The following is an 18,821-nucleotide window of genomic DNA, read 5'->3' as shown; positions in this document are numbered from 1 at the left end:
ACCAGAAGTTACTGAAATCTATTCGTACCATCAAGTTGGAGGCGACCGGACTCTGATAGTTATACTGGAGTCTCAGTTCAGACAAACCAACACTTTTCACACTCTGATGATCTCCACATCTCCTCAACAAAGAAATATGCCCCTCAGCCCACCACATCCATCCTGGCCATCAAGTATCTATCTGCTTTAACCCCTTCCATCAGAACCTGATCTGTAGCCTACAACATCTTGGCAATTCAGCTGCTAATGCTGACACATTAACATAAGAGTGTCTGGCTTCACTACTCTTCAGGCAGAACATTCCAGCTTCCAACTGTCCCCAGAACCCTACTGAGCCGCTTTCTTTTTCTGGTCAAAGGCAGTAAATCAGACCAGTGTTACCGCCATCCCAGGGACTCGACTTTCAGCTGGCAAGGTAACTAACGACAATGGGGATCCAATGACATTAGCCTTCAGTTCTGAACCCAGCAACATACACTAACCCAATGGTTGTTCATTGCAGTTTCCAAATTGTACCTCATTGCTTGGATGGATAAGTGGGAGCAGGTTGCCCTCTGGTCTGCGCTGGGGTTGTTGAATCAGAATCAGCTTTATTATCACAGGCATGTGTCGTGAAATTTGTTAACTTAGCAGCAATGGTTTAATTCAATAAATAATAAAGAAGGAAAAAAAGTAAAAATAAATAAGCAAATCAATTACAGCATATGTGTATTGAATAGATTAAAAATTGTGCAAAAACAGAAATAATATACATAAAAAAGTGAGGTAGTATCCATGGGTTCAATGTCCATTTAGGAATTGGATGGCAGAGGGGAAGAAGCTGTTCCTGGATCACTGAGTGTGAGCCTTCAGGCTTCTGTATCTCCTACCTGATGGTAACAGTGAGAAAAGGGCATGCCCTGGGTGCTGGGGTCCTTACTAATGGATGCTGCCTTTCTGAGACACTGCTCCTTGAAGATGCCCTGGGTACTTTGTAGGCTGATACCCAAGATGGAGCCGACTAAATTTACCACCTTCTGCAGCTTCTTTCAGTTCTGTACAGTAGCCCCTCCACACCACACAGTGATGCAGCCTGTCAGAATGCTCTCCAAGGAACATCTATAGAAACTTTTGAGTGCTTTTGTTGACATATCAAAACTCTTCAAACTCCTAATGAGGTATAGTCACTGTCTCGCTTTCTTTATTGCTGCATCGATATGCTGGGACCAGGTTAGGTCCTCAGTGATCTTGACATCCAGAAACTTGGAGCTGTTCACTCTCTCTACTTCTGATCCCTCTATGAGGATTGGTATGTGTTCCTTCGTCTCACCCTGCCTGAAGTCCACAATCAGCTCTTTTGACTTACTGACGTTCACACCACCCTATTAGTTGACATATCCTGCTCTTGTACACTCTTTCATTTCCATTTGAGAGTCCAGCAACAGCAAATCTATAGATGGTATTTAAGCTATGCCTAGTCACACAATCATGGTCAGTTGAGCAGTCAAGTATCATGGAGAGTACAAAGTGTACTGAACAGAAGTAGAAGCCTGAACCCGATCTCATCAACTAGACATGAAGAGTATTAAATGCATCAGGCGTTTTCCAATGACTTTGATCTGTTTTGCTTGGCAAAGGTAATGCTGCAGCTCTATAAAACCTGGTTAGACCATACTTGGAATATTGCATTCAATTCTGGTCACCTCAGTATAGGATGGATGTGGAAGCTTTAGTGAGGATGCAAAGGAGATTTACCAGGATGCTGCCTGGACAAGACAGCAAATCTTAGGAAGATAGGTTGAGAGGGCTTGGGCTTTTCTCTTTGGAGCAAAGGAGGATGAATGGTGACTTGATCGAGGTGTACAAAGTAAGAAGCAGAGATCAAATGGACAGCCAGAGGCTTTTTCCTAGGGTGGAAATTGCGAACATGAGGGGGCATTATTTTATGGTTATTGGAGGAAAGTATAGTGAAGATATGAGAGGTAGGATTTTTACACATAAGGTGGTGGTGCATGGAATGCCCGGCCAGGGGTGGGGGTAGAAACAGATACATTGGAAACATTTAAGAGACTCTTAGATAGGCACATGGATGATAGAGAAATTGAGGTTTGTTTAGGAGGGAAAGGTTAGATTGACAATAGACAATAGACAATAGGTGCAGAAGTAGACCATTCGGCCCTTTGAGCCTGCACCGCCATTTTGAGATCATGGCTGATCATCTACTATCAATACCCGGTTCCTGCCTTGTCCCCATATCCCTTGATTCCCCTATCCATAAGATACCTATCTAGCTCCTTCTTGAAAGCATCCAGAGAATTGGCCTCCACTGCCTTCCAAAGCAGTGCATTCCAGACCCCCACAACTCTCTGGGAGAAGAAGTTTTTCCTTAACTCTGTCCTAAATGACCTACCCCTTATTCTCAAACCATGCCCTCTGGTACTGGACTCTCCCAGCATCTGGAACATATTTCCTGCCTCTATCTTGTCCAATCCCTTAATAATCTTATATGTTTCAATCAGAACCCCCCTTAATCTCCTTAATTCCAGCGTGTACAAGCCCAGTCTCTGTAACCTCTCTGCGTATAAGACAGTCCAGACATCCCAGGAATTAACCTCGTGAATCTACGTTGCACTTCCTCTACAGCCAGGATGTCCTTCCTTAACCCTGGAGACCAAAACTGTACACAATACTCCAGGTGTGGTCTCACCAGGGCTCTATACAAATGCAAGAGGATTTCCTTGCTCTTGTACTCAATTCCCTTTGTAATAAAGGCCAACATTCCATTAGCCTTCTTCACTGCCTGCTGCACTTGCTCATTCACCTTCAGTGACTGATGAACAAGAACTCCTAGATCTCTTTGTATTTCTCCCTTACCTAACTCTACACCGTTCAGATAATAATCTGCCTTCCTGTTCTTACTCTCAAAGTGGATAACCTCACACTTATTCACATTAAATGTCATCTGCCAAGTATCCGCCCACTCACCCAGCCTATCCAAATCACCCTGAATTCTCCTAACATCCTCATCACGTCACACTGCCACCCAGCTTAGTATCATCAGCAAATTTGCTGATGTTATTCTCAATGCCTTCATCTAAATCGTTGATGTAAGTCGTAAACAGCTGTGGTCCCAATACCGAGCCCTGTGGGACCCCCTAGTCACCACCTGCCATTCCGAGAAACACCCATTCACCGCTACCCTTTGCTTTCTATCTGCCAACCAGTTTTCTATCCATGTCAATGTCTTCCTCCCAATGCCATGAGCTCTGATTTTACCCACCAATCTCCTATGTGGGACCTTATCAAATGCCTTCTGAAAGGCATTGAGCTTTGGTTGGTTGAAAGGTCTGCACAGCATTGTGCGCTGATGGGCCTGAAGTGTGTGTGAATGTTCTTTGTCTTTGACTGAGGGTGAGTAAATGATATTTAACAATCCTCAAATATTAAAATGTGAGTACCTATTTTTAATAAATCCTGTTTGATCATTTAAGATAACATTAGGCAAGATATTCTCAAGCCTATTTGCTAGAACCTTAGAGAGAATTTTAAAATCTACATTCAATAAAGAAATAGGTCTATAGGATACACATTCCAGTGGGTCTTTTCCTTTTTTTGGAATCAATGAAATTAGTGCTTCATAAAAAGTTTTAGGAAGCTTCCCAGAGGATGTAGAGTCGGTAAATGTTTGATGAAGATGTGGTATAAGCATTTCATGAAAAGTCTTGTAAAATTCTACCGTATAACCATCAGGTCCCGGAGCTTTCCCTAATTGCATAGAGGAGATAGTCTATCTCCTCTTGTTTAATAGGTGCATCTAACATATTAACATCTTGAATCGAGGTATGTTTAACCTTTGCAAAAATCTATTCATAATAACAGTGCTATCAGAGAATTCAGATTTATAAAGATCTTATTAATTTCATAAGAATCTACAGTTTCTGTTCTATCTGGTCTACGAATTTTTAAAATCTGTCTTCTGACCATCCCAGCTTTTAACTGACCCGTCAAAAGCTTAGCAGATTTTTCCCCATGTATATAAAATAAAGTTTTAGATTTAAAAATTTGCTGTTGAATGGGAAAGGTCAGAAGCAGATTATACTGTGATTGAAGTTCGACCCTTTCTTTATAAAGGTCTTCAGTAGGTTTAACTGAATACACTTTATCTATCTGTTTAATTTTATTAATAAGCACTGACAATTCTGCTTTAGTTTTCTTTCTCAAGGCTGCTGAGTATGAGATTATCTGTCCCCTAAGAAATGATTTCAATGTGTCCCATATAACCAGGTTTGACATTCCTTCAGTTGCATTAAACTAAAAAAATATAGAAATTTGCTCCTTAATAAAATTAACAAAAGCTGGATCGTGTAACAATACGGGATTCAGTCTCCACTGTGACATTTTCAAAAATCATTCTGAAAGCTTCAGGGTTAACTTTAAAGGTGTGTGATCTGAAAGTGCAATGATGTCATACGTACAGTTTAATATTTGAAGATTATTAAATATCATTTACTCCCCCTCAGTCAAAAAAACTGAATGTATTGTATCTTTGGATGCAGGGAAAGCCTTTGACAAAGTGGAAATGCCTTATCTATTTCAGGTTTTGAAGAGGTTTAATTTTGGTCTGGGATTTATTTCCTGGATTAAATTGATTTATCAGGCCCCGGTAGCTGCAGTTATAACTAATAATCAAATGTCTCCTTATTTTAGATTATATAGAGGAACCCGTCAAGGTTGTCCCCTTAGTCCTTTATTATTTAATTTGGCTTTAGAACTACTTGCTATTGCTCTTAGGGATTCTAACTCTGTGCAGGGTATTAAGAGAGGGGATAAATTACATAAGGTTTCATTAGGGTTAGGGTTATTTATTAGTTTACATTTCAAACCCTAGGAAATCTATTCTTTCTATGTTATCTATATTTATGGAATTTGGTATTTTCTCTGGATAGAAACAATTTACATAAAAGTGAATTATTTCCTATTCATAATTATTTTGATTATTATGATCAAATACCTTTTAATTTTGCTAAATTAAAACCATTTCACTTACCTTGGTATCAAAATTACTAAAAATTTTAAAAACTTGTATAGATATAATTTCTCACTTTTAGTTGAATATACTCAACAGGCACTTTCTAAATGGTCGCCTATGTTGATGTCATTGATAGGTCGAATAAATGCTATAAAAATGGTTATTTTACCAAAATTTTTATATATATTTCAAGCAGTTCCCTCTTTTATTCCAAAAACATTTTTTGATAAAATAGATTCTATGATTTTGTCTTACGTTTGGAATAATAAAAGCTCTAGAGTGAATAAACTTTTATTGCAAAAAACAAAAAAAGATGGAGGACTGGCCTTACCAAATTTTAGATTTTATTATTGGGCAATTAATATTCATTATATTACTTTTTGGATTTATGATATAGATGAACAGAATCACCCTTCATGGTTACAGTTGGAGGAAAACTCAGTAACGGGGTTTTTTTAAACTTCTTTATTAGGAGCTCCCCTTCCGTTTTCATTCTACAGAATAGGTAGACAAGCTCTTAACCCTAATGTTAAAGATACTTTAAAAATCTGGTTTCAGTTTTGTAGATTTTTTGAATTAAATAATTTTCTACTCTCTAGTAATATTTATTCTAATTTCTTTTTTAAACCTTCAACTCTGGATAAGGCTTCTTTAACATGGAAAATTTAGTGAATAAAATCTTCTTTATATTTGTTTATAGATGACTGTTTAATGTCCTTTTAGCAGTTAATGGATAAATATGACATCTCTACTACACATTTTTTCAGATACTTATAGGTTAGGAATTTTTTTATGTGATTTTCTACTGAATTACCCCTTGGTCTGTTCTTTAAATTTGGCTTATGCTATTTTTCAGCTTAAACCATTTCAAAAACGATTAATAGCTATAAATTATAAACAGTTAATGAATGCTCGCATGTCACCTAACGACAGGATTCAACGCACTTGGGAAATAGAACTTCAACATTCACTCTCAGATAATCAATGGAGTGAAATTTATTATCTAGTCAATAATTCATCTATCTGTGCATGCCATACCTTAATTCAGTTTAAGATAGTACACAGGGCTCATATTGTCCAAAGATAAATTGGCACATATTTTTCCCGATATAAGCCCAATTTGTGATAGATGTAATGCAGAAGTGGCTACTCTAACTCATATGTTTTGGTCATGTGCAAGCTTAAATAATTTTTGGAAAGATGTTTTTGGAATACTATCTAAAGTTATAGATGTGGATGTTCAACCCAATTCACTTACAGCAATTTTTGCGATCATTCCAGAGGAAGCAGACAGAGTGTCTGCTTCCGTTCAACATGTGATAGCCTTTTCAACTTTACTGGCTAGGAGAGCTATCTTGCTACACTGGAAAGACTCTAACCCGCCTACAGTTTTTTCTATTGGCTCTCCTCCATTATGTCATGTCTAAGCTTGGAGAAAATTAGAAGCCGTACATTTGATACATCTTTTAATTTTGAACAAGTCCGGTGACCCTTTATTCGAAATTGTCACGATTTAATTTATTTTTATTTATTTATTTTTCTTTACTCTCTTTAGGGAAAATCCTTATCCATGAATGTTCAGAAATGACTGGAAGGATGTTTTTTTTCACTTTCTCTTTTTTTCTAATTTTATCCTCAAATGGACTGCCCAATCTTTCTTTTATTTTTTTTGTTTGTTTTGTTTAGTTAGTGGTTTTTTTTCTTTATTAAATAACATTTCCAATCTTTTTCTTTATGATTGTCATGAGGAGTTGTAGTTTTCTTTTGATTATATCGTATATATAACAGCGTAACATTTTACCTATCTGATTTTGACAATATATACTTCCTTTTTTTACTGCTGTTTATATGTTTTTTTTTGTATTATCTGTTTGCTAAACTTCTCCTCTGATTTATATATACTTTACTGGAAAATTAATAAAAAGATTGAAAAGAAAAGAATGTTCTTTGTCACACCACTCCACAAATGTTAGATGGAGCTATAGGGATTGTAGGTGATTTTGTGATCTTGTTAAAATCCCAATTGATCTGTTAGCCAAAGAGAATTAGAAAATTAAGACCATCCATCTCCCTGAGCTGCTCTTTCCAATCTCTGCACTTCCTCTAGTCCAGAAAACCATTTGTTCCCACTCAGTGCTCCATTTTTGACCCTATTCCACCTTCTCATTCTCCCATCATCATCTGTGATCCCATCAACCAACCTGGTCTGACTAATTGGTGTTTTTTCAATAACGTTCCCATCCTAGAGTTCATCCAACCTTGGTGTGACTACCTGGTGTTCCTTCATTAATGCTCCGGTCTTAGTGTTTAACTAACCTTGGTCTGACTACGTGGCGTTTCTTTAACAATGCTCCCACCCTAGAGTTCAGCCAACCTTGGTCTGACTACCTGATGTTCCTTCATTAACACTGCTACCTTTCCAATACCCTCTTCTCATTTCACAACTTTAAAACTAAAATCTTTCATCAAATATCTGGTTCCTTTCCTAGTCTATCGATATTGGAATTGGTTTTCTATTCTCCCAAGAAACAGTGAAACACTTACCTTGTATAATGTCCATACAGATCACATTACTACATAGTGTATTGAGCTGGAGTAAGGTAAAACAATAACAATACAGAATAAAATGTAAAAGCTACCAAAAGAAAACAGTGCAAGATCATAACGAGGTAGATTGTGAGGCCAAGAGTAATCTTATTGTACAAGAGGTCCGTTCAATAGTCTGATAACAATGGAATAGAAAATGTCCTTGAGCCTAATGATGTGTTTTCAGGCTTTCTGCTCAATCAGGGAAGAGACAATGTTCAGAGAGGAGTGGATAGGGGCTTTGATTGTGCTGGCTGCTTTACTGAACCAGCAAGGACTACAGACAGAGCCCATAGAGGGAAGGCTAGTTCTTGTATTGTGCAGAGCTGTGTTCACAATTCTCTGTAGTTTCCTGCATTCACAGTTGCCATACCAAGCCACAACACATCCACACTAGAATGATCTTTGTGTACATTGATAAATATTGGTAAGAGATGATGGGGATATGTCAAATTCCTTTAGCTTCCTGGAGAAGTAGATGTGGTGGTTAGGTTATTTATCTTGACATCGACATAGTTGGATCAGGACAGGCTATTGCTGATGTTTGCTCCTAGGAAATTGTGAGTTCTTCATTCATTTTACCTCAGATTTCCGTGAAGTGTCTTTGTTCTGCTCTGCATTAGAGACCCTCTAGTAATCCAAATTGTCATTAGATCTCCCTTGACCCTTACTAATGCCCCTTGGTTTTCCTTTTCATAAGTACAATTATTCTACTCCTAATGTGGTTTGTCACCAGGAAGGGACTAAACCACACGTCAGGATGTTCCTGGATTCAACATCTGACTCAATCAGAACAACTGAAGCTCTCTGGTTATTCACTTCAGATATTTCTTCCTCATGATTAACTGAAAAGTGAATACTTCCTAATTATATTTTTACATGAGTATCAGAATATTGCCCAAGTGATTGAGATTCCTTGCAGAATTACTCACATTATGAATCACAAATACACTACAATAAAACTAATTATCTTTGGATGGATTAATGTGTCAGACTGTCTGGGTGGCACTCTCTTGAGCATGAAGTGACATGTCATGCTCTATGGTTTCTTGCAGATGTTCAAGAGGGATATGTCTGAACAAAAGCTCAGCAGATGGTGCAGCTCTCTGCCAAGTTTCACTTCTGCTTGAAGTTTTGCCCCAACAGAACAAACCCTTCCATTACACACAGCAAAAAGATGGTGCCTGTAATACTCTAAGCCTGAGCTAAAATTATGGATTGTTTTCCTGTTTCTCTCACATAGAAACAGGTTAATGTAAGAAAATCTTGCACAGAAAATCAAGCTACAACAACTGAATTCATGTGTAAGCCTTCTTTTTCCAAAATCTAAAGAGCATTACTGGTTTAAACTTAGTGGCCACTTTACTAGGTACACCTGTATACCTGTTTGCTAATGCAAATATCTAATCAACCAACCAAGTGGCAGCAACTCAATGTATAAAAGCATGCAGACATGGTCAAAAGGTTCAGTTGTTGTTTAGACCAACCATCAGAATGGGAAAGAAATGTGATTTATGTAATGTTGACCATGGAATGATTGCTCATGCTAGTTGAGGTGGTTTGAGTAACTCAGAAACTTTGATCTCTTGGGATTTTCACACACAACAGTCTCTAGAGTTTACAGACAAAAATCATCCAGTAAACAGCAGTTTTGTTGGTGAAAACATCTTGCAATGAGAGAAGTCAGAGGGAATGCCAGACTGGTCCAAGCTGACAGGCAGGCAACAGTAACTCCAATAACCACATGTTACAACACTGGCATGCAGAACAGCACCTCCGAATGAACAACATGTGAAATCTTGAAGTGGATGGACTACAGTAGTTTCCACTCCTGGACCTACTAAAGTGGCCAGTGAGTGTATACAATAGCCATAGACATCAGGACTGTAGAAAGAGGAGCACAACACAACTTTCAAAACAAGGACCAAGGACTGCAATGCTGGTGCCCTTACAGACTACAGAGTGGGCAGTGGGTGAAAACTCACAAACATTTCTTCATTTAGAGTCTTGGTTTATTCTCTTGAACTCTGGTAGGGCACATTTGAACTGTTTTAAGTTCAAGTTTATTCTCATTCAACTGTACACGTTTATACAGCTAAATGAAACACCATTCCTCTGGCATCAAGATACAAAACATATTATACAGTATATCACATACAGCACATCAAATAATATGAACAAAATAATATCAGGAGTTTTAAAAATCTGTAGATGTACAAGTTGAGATAAAGTCCATAAATGACATATAGATGGACAATCCACATCAGGGTGCGTGAAAAGAGCTACTTTTTAATCAGGGCAGCGATCAAAGCTTTGAAGGCAGAATTTCGTGGCAGAGAAGGAATGGCGGGGGCGGGGGGGGGGGGGGGGTGAAGATGCAGACACGCCTAGCCTTGAATCACCAGGCAAGGACATTTGATTCCACAGAATTGGTTTATTGATCATTACAGAATGTCTCCCTGGCACTTCCTGCTCCCTGCCATCTCCTTTCCCTTTTTTCCTGACCAAGATTCCCCTCTCCCTGCTCCTCCCATTCTCAGTGAATAATAGAGACCCATATCAGGACCAGGCTTATCATCACTCACATTTTGTTTTTGTGGCAGCAGTGCAGTGCAATACATAAAATTACTACAGTACTGTACACATGTCTAAGGCACCCTAGCTATAGTAATGTGCCTAAGTCTTTAGCACAGTATTGTAAGAATAAATTAGGCTACTTGGCTCTTCAGATCTTCCTTGCCATTCCTTCATAGTGGATTTACTTTCCCTTTCAACCTCGGTCTTCTGCCTTCTCCCCGTAGCTTTTGACACCTTGACTAACCAAGAAGCTGTTAACCTCCACTTTAAATATATTCACTGAGTTGACCTCCATAGCCATCAGTGGCAATGAGTTCCGCACATCCACCATTCTCTGGCTAAAGAAATTCCTTTTCATCTCCATTCTAAATGGATGTTCTTCTGGCCTGAGGCTGAGCCTTTTGGCACTCAACTCAGCCTCTATAGGAACCATCCCCTCCATATCCACTCTATCTAGGCCTTCCAATGTTTGATAGGTTTCAATGAGATTCCCCCTTATTCTTCTAAACTCTCGTGAGTACAGGCCCAGAACCATCAATGCTCCTCATATGTTAACCCTTTCATTCCTGAAATCATTCTCATGAAACTCCTCTGGCCCCTTTCGAATGCCAGCACATCTTTTCTTAGATAAGTGGCCCAAAACTGCTCACAATACTCCAAGTGTGATCTGACCAAGGCTTTATAAAGCCTCAGCATCACATCCTTTCTCATTCAGCATTATACAACATTGTACAGTCATACTGTAGATAATGTGTACTGTGCAGAAATATATTTAAAACTTTGAGTTTTTTTTATGTATTTAATCTTGTAATGTGATAAAATGGAACCTGTTCAATCCCAGAGTGCCTTGCCTTCGGCTAAGTGTATACGTGGCAGGAGGCATATAATGTCCTGAACGTTGTTCATTGTGTAACTAAGGGGAGGTTGATATACTCTGTGGTCTTGAGTGAGGAGCTGACTCCCAGAACAGATAACAGCCAAAGAATAGCCTGAAAGCTTGTATAAAAACAAATTTTGTAAGCTGTACATCAGAAGCAGCCTGCCCTTCACAGAGGAACAGAGATGCTTCTCCTTCCAAGTAATAAACATGTTTATGAACAGATCCACTCTGTATTTTCCTTTGGTTCTTTGTTATGAGACCTAGTGAAAGGCATATGACAGAACTTGTAGGTTCTACTGTTTGACTAGGCACACTGGTGATGTGGAAGAATCCCAGAGGCGGAACTGCCTGAGAGAAATTCCCAGGGAGTTGCAATCACAGAAAAGTAAATTGCTTTTCATTTCTAGGGGTTTTCCCTCTCAAGAATGTGTGTTTGTTTCTTCTCTATCGCCCAATACACTGCAGACCATGCTATGGTCTTGAACACACACACACACACACACACACACATACAGACACACACACACGCACACAGACACACAGACTCACTCACACACACACAGTGATTCTGATGCATTTGGCACTGAAATAGAATTGCTACAATGACTGGGTAGTGAAAAGGTTCACATGAAAGAGGTGACAAGTGAATTGGATAGTTCCGTGTCAGGGACATTGATAGGGATCAAGCCAGCATCTGGGATGCATGACTCAAATCAGTAAAAGTTCAAGGACAGTGTCAGGAACTCACGAAAGGGTCAATCCACAAACTAAATTATTATTTGTCAAAGAGAAACAGTAGAATTGCTTGACTCTAAGTCAACAGAGGTACATAAAAAGATTACAATAATGGCTGAGTAACATTACATAATGTTTGAACCCTACAGGAGAAGGAATGACCAAGGACTCAACGTAAGTGAGAGATGGGACAGGGTGCATACTTCCCTGATCGAGAAAAAGAAACTTAGTGATTATAGATCATTAAGTGAAACTTACAGATGCAGGGAAGTAGGGATGCACTATTTTCAGTTACAATGTGAAAAGTTGGTTAAAGAAAGGAATAAAAAGGAGGAAGCAGCCCGCATAGCTAAGACCGAGGTGGAGGGATTGAAGAAACAGTGCAGTGATTTAAAGGCAGCTACGAAAGTGATACAGAAAACACAACTCTGGAGATTATACAACGTGCTTAAAGCAGGTACAATAGCTGCAGTAAAGAGTGAGTGAGTGAGTGAGTGTGTCTGTGTGTGTGTGTGTGTGTGTGTGTTTCTGCCTGATGACGGTAGGAGATCAAAGAGATTGTGGGACAGATGGGAGGGACCCTTGACAATGCTGAGGGCTCTGAAAAGTCAGTGCTCTGGTATATATCCAGGAATGGAGGGGCATGGGGGGAAGAAATCCTAATGATTCTCTCAGCAGTCCTCACAAACTCTTGCAGAAAAGAAAACAGTTCTACAATGAGTAGTGGAACAAATTAAAGCATTTAGTATGTCTCTCAATGAAAATGTTTTAGTTAAAAATAAATGGTCTTACAATTGTGATTCTATTAAAGTGTAATTTTATTCATGGAATTTCTTCACATTATTGGGTCATTTCTTCCTTTATTTTGACACTGAAATTGTAGCCCATTAAACTTTAGAGCGGTTACAGTTGTGAATAGGTACTGTGAAGTAGGGTTTGCTCAATTATCATTTTTTCTTTCCCCACAATAAACCAACATTTTAACTTTGCTTTGATGATACCACCCAGGTGAATTTGAGTGAAACCTTTCACCATGAACTTAAACTTGAACTAATCCATATAGTAAATCCACCATGGACAGTCCCAAGCCTGGCTGCAAAAGGAGGAGGGCTGGGTTTGGGGCTAGCAATCCCATTCCATACAAACCCAGAGCTGCAGAAATACCAACAGAAGCTCCAGAAACTTCATTCCTGGGAGAAGACGGATCTTTAAAGATGCTCTGAGGAAAACATGGAAGACTGACCCAGGACAGAGGACTGGTGAGCTGCTGTTGGCAGCCTATGCCTTATTAGACATGATGGGTTAACTAGTTAAACTAATTTAACTAACTAAGTAATCTACAGAGTGGGAAGATTCAGCTCCACTTGTTGGCAGATCTAGCCCTAAGTTCACTATTCTTCCCTCGAGTCAGGAGCATGTCTATCTTGCAAAGTAACATGGAACATTAATGAAATACTTCCTTCCTCTCCTGACCTGTGCCCACAGCATGTGACTGAAATACATTCTTGCCCTCGTGACCTGTGCCTCCAGCCACAGAAACCATGCTGAGCAACGAGTTTTCAGGTTTGGATTTTACCTTAGTTGTACAGCAGTGATCTACAGAAACTGTACGGCTATCTATAGAGAACCACAAACCCATGGACATGTGCCAATAACCTCTGTTACAGCATTAGAGAATCCCCCAATCCAATTACTATTTAATGCAAATCTTTGCTCAGCATTTCCCAAAGCAAAGGATATTTCTCAATCTTTTGCATCTTCAACTGGCAAGAGAAGAAAGTGGGCTCTTAATCCAAACTGTCTGCAATGATGGCCTGAAGTGCAAGTTGTTAGAGTAGTTTAAGAAGTTTATGCTGTATCGGCCTTCATTAGTTGGGGGAGTGAGTTCAAGAGCCACAAAGTAATATTGCAGCTCTATAAAACGATTAAACACACTTCAAATATCGTGCTCAGTTCTGGTCACCCTATTGTAGGAAGGATGTGGAAATTTTCCAGAGGATGGAAAGGAAATCTATCGTGATTCTGCTTGCATTAGAGAGCATAGAACCATAGAGAAGTACAGCACAGAAACAGGCTCTTTGGTCCATCTAATCCATACCAAAACTACTTAAACCACCTAATCCCATTGACCTGCACCGGGACCATAGCCCTCCAAACCCCTACCATCCATGTACCTACCCAAATTTAATGTAAACATTGAAATTGAGCTTGCATGCACCACTTGTGTTGGCAGCTCATTCCACACTCGCATAACCCTCTGAGTGTAGAAGTTTCCCCTCACATTCCCCTTAAACTTTTCATCTTTCCCCCTTAACCCATGACCCATGGTTATAGTCCTAGCCAGCCTCAGTAGAAAAAGCTTGCTTCCATTTACCCTATCTATACCCCCAATGATTCTGTATACCTCTATCAAATCTCCTCTCAATCTTCTATGTTCTAAGGAATAAAGTTCTAACCTTTTGAATATTTCATTTAACTCAGTTCCTCCAAATTTCTTGATACTCTTTCAACTTTATTGGTATCTTTCCTGTAGGTAGATGACAAAAAATGCAGACCAAATTAGACTCACCAATGTCTTATACAACTTCAACATAACATCCCATCTCCTGTTCTCAACACATTGATTTATGAGAACTAATGTGCCAAAACCGTTCTTTACCACCCTATGACACAATTTTCAATGATTTAATGACCTGTATTTCTAAATCCCTTTGTTCTATCACATCCTCAGTGTGATAGTATATTCAGATCACTCCTTGATCCCTGACTCAGTGTATTTGTTTTCATGTCATTTGGAAAACTCAGACCCAGAGCACAACTACTGTGAACAACAACAGACTTCAGAATATTATCATCTTGTTAAAGATGAGCAGAGGAAAGAAATCCAAGGATAAAAGAATATTTTATATTCTCTAACAGATTCTTGAGTTAAGTCTAAACAGAAGACTACTATTGGCCAGACTGAAGAGAAGATTCCAGAATTTCATCATTTGTGGTTTACAGTAAAAGCATGTGACACAGCTGGGGGCATAAAAGGGAAAAGAGAGCGGAGACAGGCACACAGCACAACTGCCAGCCACAGCAGTGAGAGCATCTGGTCTGTTCCACATTACACCCGGGGACTGCTGCCGGCTCGGACACAGAGAAGCACAAGAAACAAGTAGAAAGGGAAAACTAACCATCAATCAAGACAAACCACTGTAAGTTCAGTTTTATTCCATTTCTGTTGGAATTGTTCACTGCATGACAAATACCTAGTGCTTATAGTCACTTAATGGACATATAATCAGTCTATGTGTATAAGCTATCATATGTATTTATGTTTATTATGATTTTTAACATTTTGTGTTGTTTAGTGCTGCATCAGATCCAGAGTACTTTACACTTGTGCACTGGAAATGACATTGAACATTCTTGCTACCTTGCTAATACTCAACAAAAGAGTAGCTATGACAATTAATTAATCTGAAAAATAGCTGATTGCTCCGAATAATCATTGAGACATATCATTTTACCTAGAATTCATTTAATATTGCAATTCATCCAGAACTTATAGTTACTAAAGAGTTTGAACTTCTGCTAAGTGTTTTGTTTTAATTTCTCTATTCAGGGCAGTAGATCCCCTCCAAGGAGCAGAAAATGAACAGCAAATTCCAGATAGTAATTCTAGTGGTCCTTGTACTTATCTGCGCCTACGTCTCCACAGGTCAGTTATTGCTCTGCAATTGAAAGCAGAGGAATGTTGCATTTTATTTAAAAAAAAATAATCACATAGAATCTGTCTTCTGCAGGAAGCACCAGCGTCGTGCCGAGATGCCTCTGCTTTCAAACGGTGAAGAAGGTGCGTTTACAGAATGTGACGGATTTCCTGATAATTCCCAAGGATGCTCACTGTTCAGCTACTCAGATCATGTGAGTAAAGTTATACAGATAACAGACAAGGATTTCTCACGAATAAGGGAGGGTGGAACTATATAGTTTGTGAAACTTGTAAAGAGTTAACTACTGTAATTTTATGGTGTTAGGTAACAAACACCTTCAGTTGGCAGTGAATATAGAAAAGAACGTAGAAACAATCACAATCAGTTTTAATGTCACAGACAGATGTTGTGAAATTTACTGTTTTATATCAACAGTACAGTGCAATACAAAACTGCTATGATTTATCATAAAAATATGTATAATTAAGTAAGTAGTGCATAAATGGAGCAAAAATAGTGACATGGTGTTCATGGGTTCATTATCCATTCAGAAATCTGATGACAGAGAGGAAGAAGCTGTTCCTAAATGTTGAGTGTATCTTCAGGTTCACCTCAAGTGCTCCAGACCTGGAGAAGTCCAGTGGAGCACAGCAGTAATACAAACTCTCTGAGAGAAGTTCAAATGATGTAGAAAATTCACATTTAGCCTGACATCCCCTGCATAGCAGTTTTGCAATTGTTGTTTTACCGACCTCACAGACCATTTGAGAATAAATTGACTACATAACTGAATGGGTTCACTGTTCTCAGTATTTCACGATTAAAAAACGAAGGCAGTGAAAGTAACATTTCAATTCCTCTTCTTCTAGACTCTTAGTGAATGTAGAAAATGAGCAAAAGGAAGCGTGTCTTAATCCAGACTCAAATCAAGGGAGACACCTGATTTCATGTTGGCAGAGGTAAGCTGATCACCACAGGGATGTTCTCTGCTGTTGTTAACAATAATTTATATTACTGAATTCAAATTATGAATGTTTATTATTATTCTGGGGGACAGGGAGGAGCGAAAGACTTTAATTGACAAGGAATAGATTGTAGATTGATCTTGGAGTAGATTAAACAATTGCCACAACATTGTGGGCCAAAAAGCCTGCACTGTGGTGTTAGTTCCTATGCTGTAATATTCACCAACTGTAAACAACAGAATTATATAAAAATAAAGTTAGAAGCATGAATATGGAATAAATATGCAAAACTACACAAATACCAGGATGTATGTTCAATGTAAACAGCATTATAAAAGTGGTTGGAAGAGCTGACAGCGCAGAGACGTAACGGGGTAATAGAGAGAAGGGGAGGGCCTATTCTGTCACCAGCAGCAGAGCTGACAGCTTATAATAGTGGACCGATAGCTGTAGGCAGATTGAGGAATGAGTATGCTACAGAAATGTAACAGGCTTGAACAAGAATGTACTCAATAACCAGAATATTTAGTCCCACAAATACATGAATAATGTATTTGTTAAGGTAGATTTCTATAGGTAAAATTAGAAACGTTTTGCAGATGTTACTAGTGTTTATGCAACCACATGATAGTTGAACTAAGTACAATACTTATTCTGTCCATAAAGTACTCTCAATATCAATATTTGCATTTTGTAAATATTGGATTATGTCAGAGGACAGATGAATTAGTAAACTGATTAAAGTACTATCTAAAGGCCTCCACAAATAAAGAAAATATTCCCTCCTTTTATTTTCCTGATGAAATATAATCCCGTTCCTTTATCTCAATATTGCTGAACTTGTACAAGAGTTCTTGCAAAGGAGTAGTGATTAATTGCACAGATTTAAGCATGACGCTATTATGGCTCGAGGCATCGGAGTTTGGAGTTCAGTTCTGACGCCGTTTATGAAGTTATTACATCAATGATGTAAACTGCAACAAGAACTGCAGGTTTCTAGCTGGCAGATGTCAGACAATGTCATGACTTGTTCTGTTATCTCAAGACACATAAGTAATTCTGATAGCCCCAGGAAGATACAGCCAGGTTTTTAAAGAATTAGACAAATGACGATTGGATGCTAAACTGTTCTGAAGATGTTGTATACTCAACATGTATTCCATTTCTTTTCCCACAGAATTGGCTACAACATGAGCAGGAAGCACCAATGTCTTAAAGTCCAGAGACGAAAAAATTAGGAAAACAGGAGCTGAAAGAATCACTGAACCATGATGTTATTCAGGATGATAAAAAAAGATTGAGATCACTGAATCTTACTTTCTTTTTTAATTCCTTGTAGTGTTCAATGTGGAAGCACTGCATTTAACAGTGCTCAAACCGTCACTAATATTTCAGAACCACGTACCAAGACATTGTCTGCTCAGTCCTTTGTCTTATTGAATCTATTGTTGATGTCCACTCCTGGGCTGTGACATGTGAAACAAAGATGAATGCAAAGATACAATTTATTTATTTCTGTTATAATTAAAATCTATGCTGCCTAATATTAAATTAGCACCTCCACATCAAGTAATGATCATATAGGATCAGATGTAGTTTCCTTCTTGTGTGAGATGATACACTTGTAAAAGTTAATCTGCTGAATATTCCTTCCAGTGTCTACGATTTGTCCAGGACAGTGTGTGTAAAACGTAATTCCAAAGGGTTTGTCTTAAGGAGTTCAAAAATAATCTAGATGAAATTGTAAATCATTCAATGGTTTACAGAGCTGAACGAATTAATTGTAGACCAATTGAAACTGTTTAGTGTTTACATGAATTTGCACTACAGTGCACTCTTAGCAATGTAATTATAAAGTATTACCTAGAATTGTATAACTTATGCACAGTTTGGTATTAAGCACAGAGATATTTATATAATGTAATGTTTCTATTTGTTATTGTAGAACAGAATATATGTATTTTTGTAAGTTGAACCATTTTGCCAAACTTGTTTGTATGGATGCTAAACATTTCAAATTTTCTAATAAAATTCTTAAAATAGAAAAATTAATTTCTGATTCATTATTTAAAAATCAAAAAGTTTTGCTTCATTCCACACTATATAGTTTGGAGAGTTTGTTTACTAATGTATTTTGCTTAATTCAATCCTACTTTAACCAATTGATCTGGAAAGCAAGATGTAATCTTTAAAAAAATGTGAAAAAATCCTGCAAATGCTGAAAATCTAAAATATAAATTGAAAATGCTGGAAACACTCTTCACATCACTCTGCAACTGTGGAGAATATAAAGGGAGCTGATGTTTCAGGTCAAAGATCTGCAGGTGCTCCATTTCGCAGCCCACAAAGGTCCACAGGTCCCATTGAAC

The 18,821-nt window shown here is 38.3% G+C and overlaps 1 protein-coding gene across 1 annotated transcript; it reads left to right on the top strand.

Moving 5' to 3' along the window:
* Positions 1–14,850: 14,850 nt before the first annotated feature.
* On the top strand, positions 14,851–18,490 carry LOC132379274 (growth-regulated alpha protein-like). The gene is made up of 5 exons (XM_059946972.1): positions 14,851–14,986; positions 15,397–15,492; positions 15,578–15,698; positions 16,357–16,446; positions 17,630–18,490. Exons 2-5 carry the CDS (start codon positions 15,426–15,428, stop codon positions 17,688–17,690), a joined length of 339 nt encoding a protein of 112 aa, XP_059802955.1. The 5' UTR covers positions 14,851–14,986; positions 15,397–15,425; the 3' UTR covers positions 17,691–18,490.
* The last annotated feature ends 331 nt before the right edge of the window (positions 18,491–18,821 follow it).

Source organism: Hypanus sabinus, chromosome 21 (genome assembly GCF_030144855.1).
Source record: "Hypanus sabinus isolate sHypSab1 chromosome 21, sHypSab1.hap1, whole genome shotgun sequence".
NCBI lineage: Eukaryota > Metazoa > Chordata > Chondrichthyes > Myliobatiformes > Dasyatidae > Hypanus > Hypanus sabinus.
The sequence above is the reverse complement of the archived record's forward strand: the minus strand, read 5'-3'. Positions and strand labels throughout refer to the sequence as shown.